This window comes from Nannospalax galili, unplaced genomic scaffold (assembly GCF_000622305.1).
Source record: "Nannospalax galili isolate Female #2095 unplaced genomic scaffold, S.galili_v1.0 scaffold362, whole genome shotgun sequence".
NCBI classification, from domain to species: Eukaryota; Metazoa; Chordata; class Mammalia; order Rodentia; family Spalacidae; genus Nannospalax; species Nannospalax galili.
Window position 1 is genome coordinate 723,706 of NW_008348785.1, and position 14,609 is coordinate 738,314.

Here is a 14,609-nt window from a genome sequence, read left to right on the forward strand (position 1 = left end):
ATAACTTTTTTTCTTTCCCCCGGTTAATGGTCTGCCCCCCCCCCCCCCCCCCCGCCAACCTGGGTTCTCCTTCAGCGTCCTTTGTCAATGTGTTATGCGACAGTCACACTGTGCAGGTCCCCAGACCTTCAAGCTTAAAGCCAATGAAAGCTTACCTTCTGCATAGCCTGTTTTTATGTTCTCTAGAGTACCCCAAAGTCCCTTCCAGTTGCTTACGGGCTATTTTCACATACTCCGGGAACCCTTGTCAATGAACTCCTCTGTGACCACGGTTCCTGCATCTTCTCTCCCATCTAAACGCAAAGTGATGCTGTGGAAGTGACCAGCAAACACCACAGTTTGCTGGGATCCAGACTCCAGTGACACCTCACTGTGTCAATCTTCTGATATGAGCTGGTTGAGAATGATATGATTGTTCTTGCAAGAGTCAGATTAAACTGTAAAAAGTTTGGCAGAGGCCAAACTGTGAGTTCAGGCCAGCTGGGGCTACAGGGAGACCCTGTGTCAAAAAGACCAAAAAAAAAAAAGGATTAAAAAAAGTTTTATGAATGGGCGCTGTCTTTAGAAGTCTTTAGATTTATATGAAAAGCTAATATACAAGCTTCCTAAATACCTACATCCCGTTCCCCTATTGTTACCATCTTATACCAGCTCCATACGTATATTTGTTACAACTCATGTACAATGCTAATAACATCAACAGGATAATATCAATTAGGTTCACACTTCATTCTTGGCTTTTTGGCTTTTCCCCAGTATGCTTTCGCTGTCTCTCAGTCCCACTCAGGACCCTACATTGCATTTAGCTAGCATGTCTCCCCATGCTTCTTGGCTAAGGCAGTATCTCAGATGTCCTGGGGGTTTTTGTTTTTTTGTTTGTTTGGTTGGTTTTTTTGTTTGGTTTTGTTTTGTTTTTATGATACTGACTGTTTTGAAGAGTCCTGGTTAGGTGCATTTTAGAATTGCATCTTTGGGGATGTATTTCATGATATGACTGAGGGGTACTTTTTGGAGTGTGTGTGCATGGTTATGAGTTTGTGTTTATGTAGCTTCATGTGTGTGCAGGTATATATAATATGTATATGTGTGTGCACGTGTATGGACACCTTTTTTTTTTGAGACTTTTTTTTTTTTTTTGAGACAGGATCTTTCACTGGCCTGGGGCTCACTGATTAGGTTAGACTGGCTGGCCAGCGGAGGCCCAGGGACCCTCCTGTCTCTGCTTCCCAGTACTGGGATTGCAAATGTATGACACCACCCCAGGTATTTTACATAGGTTTGGCAGATGGAACTCAGGTCCTTATACTTACACAGCAAGCATTTTAACTTACTGAGCTATCCCCCAGCCCCAAGTTACAAGTTTTAAGGATCATCCAAGTAACTGCTGTTCTCTTCCTGTCGTCACATCCCTGTTGATGTTGACCTTGATTATCTGCCTGAGGCAGGGCCTGTCAGGTTTCTCCTCTGTGAAGTTACTCTTTTCAGGTTCACTTTGATTCTTTAGAGGGTCTTTGAGCCATGATATTTTAAAGTTGCATCACTAATTCCCACTTAGGGAGGGTGCAGATGGGATGAAAGAATGATACCATTTTCTGATTGAGGTTGAAGATGTAAGTCTGAACTGAAGAGTGTCTTTGTGTTAATGGGTGCATCACCACCCAGCGACCCTGAAACTTGGAGCTCCCAGATTGGCTCTTGCTGGTTTAAGTCTTTGATATTCAGAGCTAATAAAATGGAGAGTGAGTTTCCAAGGCCTTGACCCTGGCTCCTTTTGCAGCTCATGATGACTGCTTCAACTTTTTTTCCCATTAGATTTTCAAAAGCTCACTCATCATAATTCCGGCTCTTGCTGGTTTAAGTCTTTGATATTCAGAGCTAATAAAATGGTGAGTGAGTTCCCAAGGCCTTGACCCTGGCTCCTTTTGCAGCTCATGATGACCGCTTCAACTTTTTTTCCCATTAGATTTTCAAAAGCTCACTCATCATAATTCTGTTTTGGCACCTCCACCTGACTGTTAAGTGCGTGTAGGTGCTGGTAATGATTTTCCTTCAAAGAACTCTAGGAGTGATTCTTGGTTCTTTTTTGTAAAAAGTCTCTCCAGTTCATCCTCTCAGTAGTTCACTGGGTGACTTGGTCAGACAGATACCCACTGGCACCTGAACCCTGGCATTTTCTAACTATCAGTGTGAAGTTATGATTTTCATTGCAATAGTTACACAAGCATGCGGTGCAGTGCAGGAGCTTGGACTCTGCTGACCTGGATTGAGTCCGTGCATTGTTTTCGGAAGGCTCTCTCCTGCGTCGCTTTAGCTGTGCTTCCCTAATCCAGGGAGATCCTGGTGGGAGAGAGAACCATGGGCGGCCCGAGGCATCTGTCCCTTAGAAGGTGACAATGAGGAGAGGGGGTGAGTGAGGGAAGAGTTGGGACCAGGGCCAGCTCTTGTGGCTCCATGGTGGTCTGTCCTACAGCTGTGGACCAATCAGTCCCTGCCTCTGAGGAGCTGAAATCTTAGGTGAACATCAGGATGCTATGGACTTGGCCTCGAACAACACATTAAAGTAGCCGAAGGAGGGTGAGCCAAGAAAGAATGGGGAGTGGCCCCAACAGCAGCTATGGTTTGGGTCACCTTAGGGGAACATCGTCTTTGTCCACATTTCCAAAACCTTTAAAGCCATCATTATAAAGATTCCTGCCTGAGGAACTGGGTCTATAACTTTCCTTTTTGACTTTTAATTAGATCTGAAGATGGCAGACCCAGATGAAGGGAAAAGCGGGATACACACACACACACACACACACACACACAACACAGACACACACACAGAGACACACACAGGCACACAATACACACACACACACACACACACACACACAGGCACACACACACACACAACACAGACACACACACAGAGACACACACAGGCACACACACACACAACACAGACCACACACAGAGACACACACAGACACACGCACACATACACAGATACACACACACACAAATCCATGGGAGATCGGAGTTCATCTATGCAGAAGATAATTGCATTAGAACTCAAAATATCTACATTTTTTTTTCTGTGATGAGACTGGTGCACACTGACTATTATCCACACAGCAAGTGGTGTTTGAGGGTTACCCAGCAGGCGAGAAACTGGAAGTTTCTCCCCACTATGAGCTGCCCATATTTTGTATTTAGGTAACAGTGAGCTTTGTCAATGCCTAAATACAGATTATAAAAAACAAAATGTATGCAAAGTGTGCATTTTATAAGGTTGTATTTTTTGAATCTGTGCATCATTCAAGGTCTCCTTTTACGGTTTGTCAACAAGATAGCTGCATAAACTGCATCCTGATACCTCACAGCTGTGCGTAATTCATTCCATCTACCCATGCAGCACAAATAAAAATTTTATTTCTATCATCTAAAAGAAATACTAGTGGATAAATACATAAGCAAAGCTCATAAGAAACAGCCTTCTGACCACAGATACTGCAGAAGGAATATTGTGCAACCAATTAAAAAGCCCAGACACAGCTTCATTATCTCTGTACACAGATAATAAATACTTTGCTCAGCAAAGAGTGTAGTTATGCAACTTCTCAAGAGGGTTGCAAAAATGTCCCACAAGCATTGGCCCAGTCTGCCTTCAAATTCTTTTAGGAATATTTAGAAATCAGTCTTTTCGAGGAAAACTTTGGAACAACAAAAGAACCTTCTTTGATTAAGAATCTGGAAGATGTGGGTGAAAGGGCAATGTTCAGTGGTTGGCATAGCATCAGAAATAAAAAAGTGTCATTCTTCACCAAGAACACCAGAGGAACTCCTCCTGAGGTCTGAGAGGGCTCCACAAGTTGGGCGTGTTTAGCCTCAACATGATCAAATCAGAGCTTCCCACACCCAGGTCTCCCTAGTATCCCCAGAGTCAAGATCTAGAGTTGCTGTCTCTCCAAGTTCCCTCCTGGCAGGGACCATGGTAATGGCTTGATTAGGGGGCCACGTAGCATCTCCTGTCTGAAACAGCATCTCACAAGAGCTATAGAACATGCAAAGACCTTTCCACCAAGTATCTGAATTGGGGGGGGGTTCTTTCAGATCTGTACTGTGGCTAGAATATGCGTGGAAACTTCCTGTCCTCTTGCTGAGATTGGATAGTGGGGTGTGCATGATACTGGTGTTGAATCTCTTCTGCCCAATTTCACAGGCCCTGGGACAACTGGGTTTGCTATAAACTAGTTGAACAAATTGACATGCGTTGCTAATTTAACCAAAGCTGGCAGGAGAACCTCGTAATTCATTTGGTTTGTTTATGTGGCAGGAACGTTAAGATGCCTGCCATCATTTTTTCACAGTCTTTCCTGACTTCTCAGAGAGCCCCACAGGGGCCACAGTCACTGCTGGAATGCGGCATAGTTTTAAATGGGGGTTCCAGACAGATTTCCACTGTTGACAATTACTGGTCTGTTCAAGAGGCCTTAACCCAATTCAAATACCCTACCAGCTTCCTTGTAAGCCCAGGTAAGTCCACTTTACATACTACAATCTAGATCTTCAGGAGCCACATAATGGATCAGACCTCACTATAACATGTGAATCTCATGAAGTCCTGAGCAAGAGACTCAGGCATCAGTGAAGCTTCCCATGCTATGGATACCAGCTCCAGCTCAGCTAACCTCTGTGTGGTCATCTCCCAGGCTGGCCAGGCTCTGCCCATTTGAGGGAAAGGAAAACACCCTCTCTTGGATGGTATCACCCTTCTAAGGCTGGAGAGCTCTCATCTGCAAGGCTCAGCTCATGGACCCCCCCAACCCCAACAACAGCCAAAAAGGCCCCTCTTGGCTTATGCCTCACAAGCCCCATTTCCAGGCTCTCCTTATGCTGTTTTTCTTACTCAGTTTTGTGTGTTGAGGCGATCTTAAATTTGCAGGAGAATTTTGGTCCTGGCACAGAATGCCCAGGAGTCTTGTGCTTTTACAGCACATGCTGCTCTCGGTCTGACAGGCTGAACGTGTCTTCTCTGGTTGCTTGGGACAAGAAGCTATTTAGGAAACTTTTGTTCAGATTCTGGACTATTTACATACGCATACTTAGATATCTTGTGGCTAGAACTCAAGTAAAAACACAATTCATTTGTATTTTAAAAAACGTGTGTGTATGTGTTCATGTGTGCACACATGTACATATGGAGACCAGAGATCAATGTTGAGTCTCTCCTATCACTCTTCACATTGTCGTTGTTATTATTATTATTACTAGTATTATCATTATTTGAGACAAAATCTCTTATTGGACCCAGAACTCACTGGCTAGCTAGAGTGGCTGGCAGTGAGCCCCAGGGATCCATTTGTCACTTCCCTCTGGACCCCTCAGTAGTGCTAAGATTTTAGATTCTGGCTTTTATGTGAGTGCTGGGGATCCAGACTCAGACCCTCATGCTTGTGTGCAGGCACTCTACTTACTGAGGCATCTCCTAGCCCATTTACGTTTCATAAACTCTCTATACATGTGCACTTATGCGTACACCTTACCACATACGACATTAACACACCTGCATCTTGACTGTGACCCATCACAGAAGGTACAGGATTTTACACTTGTGGTACGTCAAGTTCAAAAGCTTTTGTATTGGGGATTGTTTTTTATTTCAGATTGCCAGATTAGGGATGCTCAGCCCGTGCTCATTCAGTTGTCTGTGTCCCAGGACAAGAATGTCTATCATGGGGACGTTTCCTCTGTGTCCCTGTTGGATGCACAGGACGAAGACTGCTGAGTTTTCGGGGGTGAGGTTATGTCTAAGAGATCAGTGTTACCAGGGTGCAGACAGAAAGCACTGGCCTCAGGTGATAATAGGTGCTGGCTAAAGCAACTTCTATTCAGTGAGCTTTCTGAATAGAAGCATCAGGTCTAGAGCGCTCACAAGCAGGCCTGAGACAGAACTGCTTGGTGAGTGAGTGGAGAATGCAGTAGGGCAGCAGTAGGACCAGGGACACGGCAGCAAGGTTGTCGCACAACCTGTGAGCATTCTGAAAGCCACCAAATGAAGACACAGGAGGAAGCTCCTTGACTTCCTGACTTGGAGGCTCCAGGGTGTCATCATGGCCCCTCTGAAGTCAGAAGGACTACAGATGTCTTCCATCCAGACAGTCCATGTCTTGCCCTCCAGCCAGTGCTCCCCCCGGTGTGCATGGATGTCACCACTTGGGACCAGCTGGCACAATGGGACTCTCACCCCCTGCACACAGATTCATCCCTGAGGAGTCAGGAAATCATCCCTGATGATTCAGGTCATCTGAGCACAGTGTTAATTACTTTCCTTGTTGCTGCGACTGACCCTCTCTTGACAAAGCAACTTCAGGGAGGACATATTTATGTAGGCTCTGTTCAGGGTACAGTCCGTCATGGTGCGCAGGCATGATGACAGGAATTTGAGGCAGCTGGTCCCATTGCATCCACAGTCCTCACTGTGGAAGAGAGAGTTTGAATGCTGACTCTCACTTGCCCCTTTTTATTCTGTCTGGAACCCTAGCCACAGAGTGGTGCTACCCACGTTTAGGGTGGGTTTTCGCACCTAAGTTAACCCAACTAGAAACTCCCTCTCAGACATGCCCAAAGGCCTGTCTCCTGGGTGAGTCTAGATCCTGTCGAGTTGGCCGTCAGTATTAACCATCACAAGCCCCTTTGCTTTCCTCCCCTGCTCACCTGGCCTATGGCCACGGTCCCCTCTCTCTCCTCCCCAAATGGTTGAAGGACCCAGTTCATCCCTCTGCCTCTGGCCTGTTCATGACTTTTCACCCACTAGCCCTCAACAGTTAGGAGTTTAGAATGCTTGGGACCAGCTTAAGAATGTTCTGGAAAGGCTACATGAGACAGTTACCATTTCAGTAGTAATCCTTCTGTAACCTGACTGTAACTGCAGACTTCCACACAGAAAATGATAAAACGGTGTGGATTTAGAAGTATTAAGGGAATTGTAAAATGTCTAGGATTAAAATTTCAATACCGTTTGTGCCCCATAAATGTGAAGTCTTTAGTAACCTGAAACTGTGCTATTATGACTCAGGTCTGAAAATCAGGAATTCTGGCTGAAGAAATGGGAATAACACGTGGGGGAATCTGGTTCCATCCCTCACCTCCGGGGCCATGCTGTGGGCCCACTGAATAGCAAGCGCGTGACCTCATAGGAGAGCAAGTCCAGAGAAATCGCCATGCTGGTTTTCCCTGAAAGAGAAAGATGTTATTCTTTCCGCTGGGATTACTTGTGGAAATGGGTCTGAATTGAACCTGTGGCTTGTGGTACCTGGCTTCCCAGAGAAGACACCGCAAACAAGTGCATAGAATAGTGTATTGAATAATTCAATTTTCAAAACATAAACCAGTCTAGTTGGTCTGAACTGGCAAATTAATTTTATCTATAGAAACACTTACCGAAGCATATAAAATTAGATTTCATAAGTGCACAGAGGAGACTTGGCGTTGTGTGTAACAGATTCGCTGGGACTTAAGTAAATGGATTTAGTCTTAATTCATTTAAAGCCTCGGGACTTTTAATACAGAGTTGATCTTAGGTATAGCGTTAATTTATCATTTTAAAAAAGTTGTCGTTTGCTCGCTTTGGTTCCTGATTGAAGGACTAAATTATATACTTTGACTGTGATAACAACACAACATGGGTTTCAGTTCTGGAAGGAAAAAATGTCAATTTTAATGGCTAGATTGACAGAAAATTCATTGGTTTTTAACACTTACCGTGATTTAATGGATTATAGCGTTTCCCTGGACTTGTTCAACTTCCAAGTCTTTTCACTGTGTCAATTCTATAATAAACTTTGAATGCCAAATTCTTCCCAAGTAGAACGAAAACCCAGCTGCTTTTCTTTCTATTTAGGGGTGAGCTTATGGGACCAGCGAAGAGCTTATGAAGTGACCAGAGTCTCTCTTCTGAAGGAGAACCCCGCCGTCCCAGGACAGAGATTCCCTACAGAGGTCAGTTGCTTCTCTCTCTTTTTTTTTTAACTCTCGGCTTTCGGACTGCTGAAGTTTCTAAATCATGTTAACCAGACTGACAACTCTTCTGCTCGTTTTGTCCTCACCCACTGCCACTTCAGTGCAAACTGTCTCTCTGGAATGAAGCTTTATTCTTAAAGAAGATGAGTCCAATTCTGATGAGACAACGTTTATGAGTGACTCAGCACTATTTGCATGTATTATCGTTTGGGGCAGGGGCTGAGGATATAGTCAGTGGTAGAGCTTGCCTAGCATGAGACGGAGTCAATCCCCGGCATGACAAATACTTATTTTTCAATCAAACACCAACGATTACATTACCAGATATGCAGTTTCTGCACTTGGTTTTCTTGAATGATGGGTCATTTTTCTGTATTCATACCTATTTAATCAGCATTCATTTTTTCCAATTGATTATAGGTATGAAAATATTTTCATGCAACTTAAAAATTTATCATGAGTTTTAAACCAGTCTCAACCTTGTTTATCTTTAACATGCTTCATTCACACCTTATGTGAAATGTAAAATCATTGAAATGTTACTAAGATTTTGGTGAGTTTCATCTATACAAGTTGATATGACTTTCTTAAACTTCGGAACTTGTAGCTGCAGTTGGAAAATGATAAAATCTATAGAAATGCAAGCCATTTGGAGCGATCATGCTGATGGCGCTGTCCTGTATTCTAAGGAAGTATTTTCAGATCATTTTTCATGATAGAAAACAGATTTTTGAAAAGGCCAGTTGAGATTGTGGAAACCCCATGTAGCTTTCTGGAATGGTTGCAGCAGGCCCCTCCGTGTGGGGACAGATGGGGTGATTTATAGTCTTGATTTCTCTCCTAGAGAGCTTGCATTTGAAATTGAGAATTAGACGTGGTTGGTGTCTTAGCCTAGGAGCCTAATGCCAAATCTGCACTTAGTAAAAAAAAAAAAAAATCTGTTTTATGGAGATGGTCTCAAATTGCGTGTGTTAGAGGACAAGGCAAGCTGCCGATACTGTTTCCTAGGAGTAAAACGAGATGTTAAAGAAGCTTTCAGTCTATTGAGCAGCCGTATTAGAACATAAACATGCAGGGAGGGAGAAACCTACTCTTTAGCAAAGAATGTTTGTGTACTAAAACATTTACGGCACTGGGCCACCAAGACGGCTCAGTGGGTAATGGCACTGCTGCTGAGCCTGATGACCTGAGTTCAGTCTCCGGGACCCACATCATGGGAGAAGAGAACCGACTCCTAATTCCCATGAGTTGTCTTCTGACCTCCATGCATGTGCTGTAGCATGTGTGCGGACACACAATAAATTAATAATGTAAAAATGTTTTTAAAATAGGCACTAACAATATAAATAATACCTAACAATTGATTTCTGAGTGATAGAAACTGTGATAGGGGGTTTCCGTGGGGCTAAGTTAGTCAGACTTAACATGTAAAAATACAGAATATTTAGATCTGAATTTTAGATAAACAGTGAATTTTTTTTAGTATAAGTATATCCTATGTATTTTGGACTTCTAAAAACATCTTCATGCCAGGCGTGGTGATGCACGCCTTTAATCCCAGCACTCTGGAGGCAGAGACAAGTGGATCCCTGTGAGTTCAAGGCCAGCCTGGTCTACGTAGTGAGCTCCAGGCCAGCTGGGACTATAGAGAGACCCTGTCTCAAAAAACACAAAAACAAAACAAAAGGTCTGTATCCCCTGGTGCGATTTGTTAGAAGTGCAGTCTGACTGTCCTGTGTTTGATGTGACCCCACGTTGGGGGGAACCAGTAAAAGCTGCCTAGGTACTGACTTACCACAGCACTGGCTACTTCTGCTTTGCTCTGGCTTCTGGTCTTGGCTTCCTCCTCCCTGTCCACTAGCCATCTGGCTGATGTCATAAGGCATACAGAAGGCATCAAGATATTGACTACTGACCAAGTTTCCTGACTATGCTGTGCCCTGCATCAGAAGGAAATGAGGAGGTACTGCTGCTGTTTGGTACAGTCCCCGAATCCTGTGGATTCCAGTCCAGAATCTTGACCATGAGGTGAGGGCACACGGCTAAGACACACTGTGCTCAAGGGACTCCACAGTACTGACAATATTTCAGAGATGAAGTGCTGGGCTCAGCTGGGAAGAGCTTTCTTACTCTTTGATGCACCAGGGCTCATTTCCACATGTAGCTATGACTACAATCACAACATGCTCTCATGTAGGTAACAGGCAAAACCCTACATGAACAGGGTTGCATGTAAATGGTCTGTTAATGTGAGGCACATGGAATTCTCCATGCAGTGGACACACGCATGTGATCTGGTCAGTGTCCTCAGTATGTCCATCTGTCCTTTGAATCAGAAGTAGGCAGGATTTTACTTTGAAACTGCAACAACACAGTCACCTTCCGTACAGGCAAAGATTTCTCCTGGCAAAGTGTTTCATAGCCCAACTATGCTTGTTGTAGTTCAGAAAACAAGACTTCCACATGCTTCCTGACCTCTACTTCCTTTAACTTAGCGGGCTTTTAGCAGTGCACCTGGTGCTGGGCACATGTAGTCGATGAAAGAGGCAGACAACCCTTCCATCCCAGCAAGGGACACAAATGAAATAGATTCAGACTTGTCACTCAGAAGAAAACTTCACATCATTTGAGGGATCCTCTGGGAGGTTCATTTTGATAGACTTGCCAAGAAAGGCTTTTCTAAGAAAGAGGAAGGGTTCACTTTTTTCACTGAGTTTCCAAAAAGTCAGCGTGTGAAAGGCTGATGAGAGAGGAACTACACTGTTCACCCACCCTATCATGCTGGGGCCCAGCCCTGACGGACAGGTGCCCTCTCACATTCTGTGGCAAATGGAGGGCGGTGTAGAAGATGGAGTATCATCAAGAAAGAGAGGGAGGCAGTGGTGAGACGTGGTCAGACTGGGGAGTTTGTGAGGGAACATCAGATGGACTTGCCAGTTGACTAGCAATATAAAAGATATACTCTGTGTCTGGGCCCTGGATACATAGGAGGAGGGGCTGTCACCATAAATATCCCCAAAGAGGAAGGATATCTGTTTAATGTGGTTTTCATGCATCGTTAACTTGCTGTGTCCACCGGTTCTCGGTCTGGGTACATATTAGAACAGTCTGGACCCTTATTGACAGCGTTCATTTTATTGGCTTAGGGGCAGTCCCAGTAACTTCATTTAAAATATGAAATACCCTCCTACTTCCCAGTGGTACAGCCACCGGTACATGATCCCCACTCAAGCAGGTGACCCCGTAGGTGACAAAAATAAACAGGAACATAGGAAGACTTGGAAAGAAGGGATCTGGTTATGGGGGGAGATATGGAGGATAATGAGAGGGCCTTTGATCTAAGAGCATTATGGGTGAAATTTTAAAAGAATAAATAAACAGGGCTGGAGAGATGGCTCAGTGGTTAAGAGCACTGGCCGCTCTTGCAGAGGACCTGGGTTCGATTCCAAGCACCCACGTGGCAGATCACAACCATCAGTAACTCCAGTTCCTGGGAATTTGACACCCTCTTCTGACCTCTGTGGGCACTGCATGACATGGGTGCACTTACATACATACAGACATTACACTCATACACATAAAAATAATAAATAAAATATTTTTAAAAGAATAAATAAGACAGGCTCTCAGGTGATATTTATGAGAATACAAAGTTTGGATGCATGGGGGCGTGGAGACTCTAGCCAATGCTGCTGACCAGTGATTTGGATAAGGGTACTGTCAGAGATTCTCTTTCTCTCTCTGTCTCTCTCTCTCTCTCTCTCTCTCTCTCGTCTCTTAAAAGCTGAAATGCATCTGGATGGAATTTGAGTCTGTCTCTTCCGAATCAAGAAGCAAGCTGTCAACTGCCACCAGCAACTCTGTTCAGAGAGGAGAGGCAGCAAAGAATGTAGCTGTGCACAGGGTGGATAGCTTCCAGCCTTCTGTTTGGGAGTCCCTTGTCACCGACTGTGACACAATTGCCTCACTGCTTTCCCCATCTTGGGGTCATTAGAAGAGTGAGATGAAGCAACGACTTTCAAACTACATTGGAAATGGAACATTACTGTGCAAATGTGAGGTCATGTTGGGAGTTTAAAGTGTCTTCCGGGACCTATCTCCATTTCACATTCTGGAAAAGTCAAGCTGAGAACCAGGGAAGCCGTGTCTCATTGATTGACCATGAGATGGCCTCGGTGGAGCTCAGCCTTGGTCTGCTCCAGGAAATGTCCAATTTCCAGCTTCCTCACACCATGATGAAATTATGGAAATGGTATGTGAAATGGAGAGGGAGAGGAAGGTGGATTAGAACAGGAACCCAGAGCCTCTACAGGTCTCAGATGTAGGTCTCAGATGTCAGGGAGCAACTAATTGCAATGGCCGAGGTGGATTCTGCTCTGCTCCAGACCCACTCGCTTATTTCAAGCTGAGGAAGTTGAGCCCAGCTCTCCTGTCAAGTAGCCATCTGCTGTCTGTCCCTTCCCAGTCAGACTTCTGAGAAAGGTGATTCCTAGTCCCTTGCCCTCCGCTCTCCCAGGGCCTCTTCCTCTTGCAGGCAGCAATTTCCAGCCCTTCATCAGAATCACCTTTCCAAGGTCATAGATGGCCTCTACAGCCAGTGCCTGCCTTCTTCCCACTAACCCCAACCCTGACTCCCACTCATTCTCGTCCAAATTCTCTCCTCTGCTGGCTCCTGAGATCCCCGTCTCTCTTGATTCTTATGTTTAAAAAACTTTTGCTATTGTGTATGTGTGTGAATGTGTGTGATGTATGAATGTGTGTGTGTGTATGAGAGAGAGGGAGAGAGAGAGAGAGAGAGAGAGAGAGAGAGAGAGAGAGAGAGATGTGTGTGGATGTGGGTACATGCATGATAATAATATTCCTATAGAGGTCAGAGAATAGCTTTTGGGAATTGGTTCTCTCCTTGGATCTGAGAGTTGGGCTCAGATATTCCACCTTGTACTCCTGGTGAAACAAATGCTTTTACCTGCTGAACCATTTCACTAGCCCATCTTATGCTTTTAATTCTAGCTTGTACGGCACTCAGCAAATGTGGGCCACTCTCCCGGGTCCCCTTGAGCTCACCCTGGACTTCCTGTTACATCTGTATCAGGGCCTCTCTGCCTGGAAACCGTTGCCATCTGGGCTGGGTAACTCTCCTGTGTGAGGAAAGTGCACTGAGCATGGGTGGCCACATCCTTTCCTGCCCAACTGATGCCTACAGCATCCTTCCCTCAACCTGACAAGCACACACATCTCCACGTGCACCAAGCACAGGACTGAAGAGGGGAAGTCACCTTTAAGTATGGGAGGGCTACACAGAGAGGGGTGCTGAGAGTATTCCACTGCATGACCATATGGTCACTGTCCCAGTGACACTGTGCACTGTGGTAACAAAAGAGCCATAGATGATTCACACATGAACATGATGTAACTCCTGTGTGCCATGAAATGTTCTTTAAAAACATCTAAAGACACTGAATGAGTCTCTGTCGGACTATCTCTCGGGTTGTACCAAAACAAGGCAGTGGGCAGCCTTGCTGTAAAGGCTACAGTGCTGCCAGTGCTAGCCTGGACACCACAGGTATCAGCCCTCTGGATGCTCCCAGCAGCCTTGAAGGTGGATGTGGTCACTGGCAGAGGAGGACACTGAATTCGAAGCTGAGCACCTGGGCCTGGCTCTCAGACCCGATGCTTGGCTGCCTCTGAGGGGTATCTCGAATCTTCTTTCTGGGTGTTAAGATGGCTCGTCTCGATTCTAGGCTGAATGGGTAGGGAATGGATGTGAGTGGGCGTGGAGCAGTTTGGTAGTCTCTTTTCCTCACTGGCTGTCCTGCCCCCATCCCACAGGAGATCTGGCCTACTTGGTGGCCCCTTGGAGAGCTCCCCACGTAGGCACAGACAAGCTTGAGGAAAAAGTCACTGCCCGTTGGTCTCTTAGGACCCCTTAACGAGGCCTTAATAGCATTTAAAATTTGCCCCCATTAAGCCCACCCCTCACTGTCTTTGCAGCTTTGATTCTTTCACCTCTGAGTCTCTCGTATCACAGACTGGGGGCTGGAGCGATAGTTCAGCTGTTAAGAACACTGGCTGCCCTTGAGGAGGACCCAGGTTCAATTCCCAGCACCCACATGGCAGCCAACAACTGTCCTTAACTCCGGTTCCAGGGGATCCAATGCCCCCTTCTGATGTCTGCAGTCATTGCATGACACCAGTGCACATACATGGAGGCAATACGCTCATACACATAAAATTTTTAAAAAAGTATTTTTAAAATCATTTTTAAAGTGAAATATTTGATGCAAAACTGTGAACTGTAACATGAACATAGTTTTAAGGACATACAGTAGTTTGCATTGCTTACAGACAGATTTTCTAAAACTAATTTTTGGGTCACATTTGGCATGTCTGACTGGCAGAGGCTAGATGTCAGGAGAACAGGAGTTTGATGGATCCTGGCTCCAGCTGTTCATGTATTCAAGGACGTGTTGATGCCTGCTGGGTCAGAGATTCTGGGTCAAGTTGCTGAGATGCAAGGACAACTGAGGCCTCTTCCTGCTTTGTGAAGGACACAGATTGTGATAAACTGGAATAAGCACCAGAGACATGTGACTTTAAAAGATAAT

At 45.1% G+C, this 14,609-nt stretch overlaps 1 protein-coding gene across 1 annotated transcript in view; it reads left to right on the forward strand.

The window, feature by feature from the left end:
• The window catches only part of Adam12 (ADAM metallopeptidase domain 12), a gene marked incomplete at its 5' end in the record, with an annotated part of 371,815 nt that overhangs the window by 41,775 nt on the left and 315,431 nt on the right, over positions 1-14,609 (forward strand). The window contains one exon of the mRNA XM_017801328.2: positions 7,886-7,983. Coding sequence (XP_017656817.2) covers positions 7,886-7,983 — 98 coding nt within the window. The remainder of the gene's footprint in view (positions 1-7,885; positions 7,984-14,609) is intronic.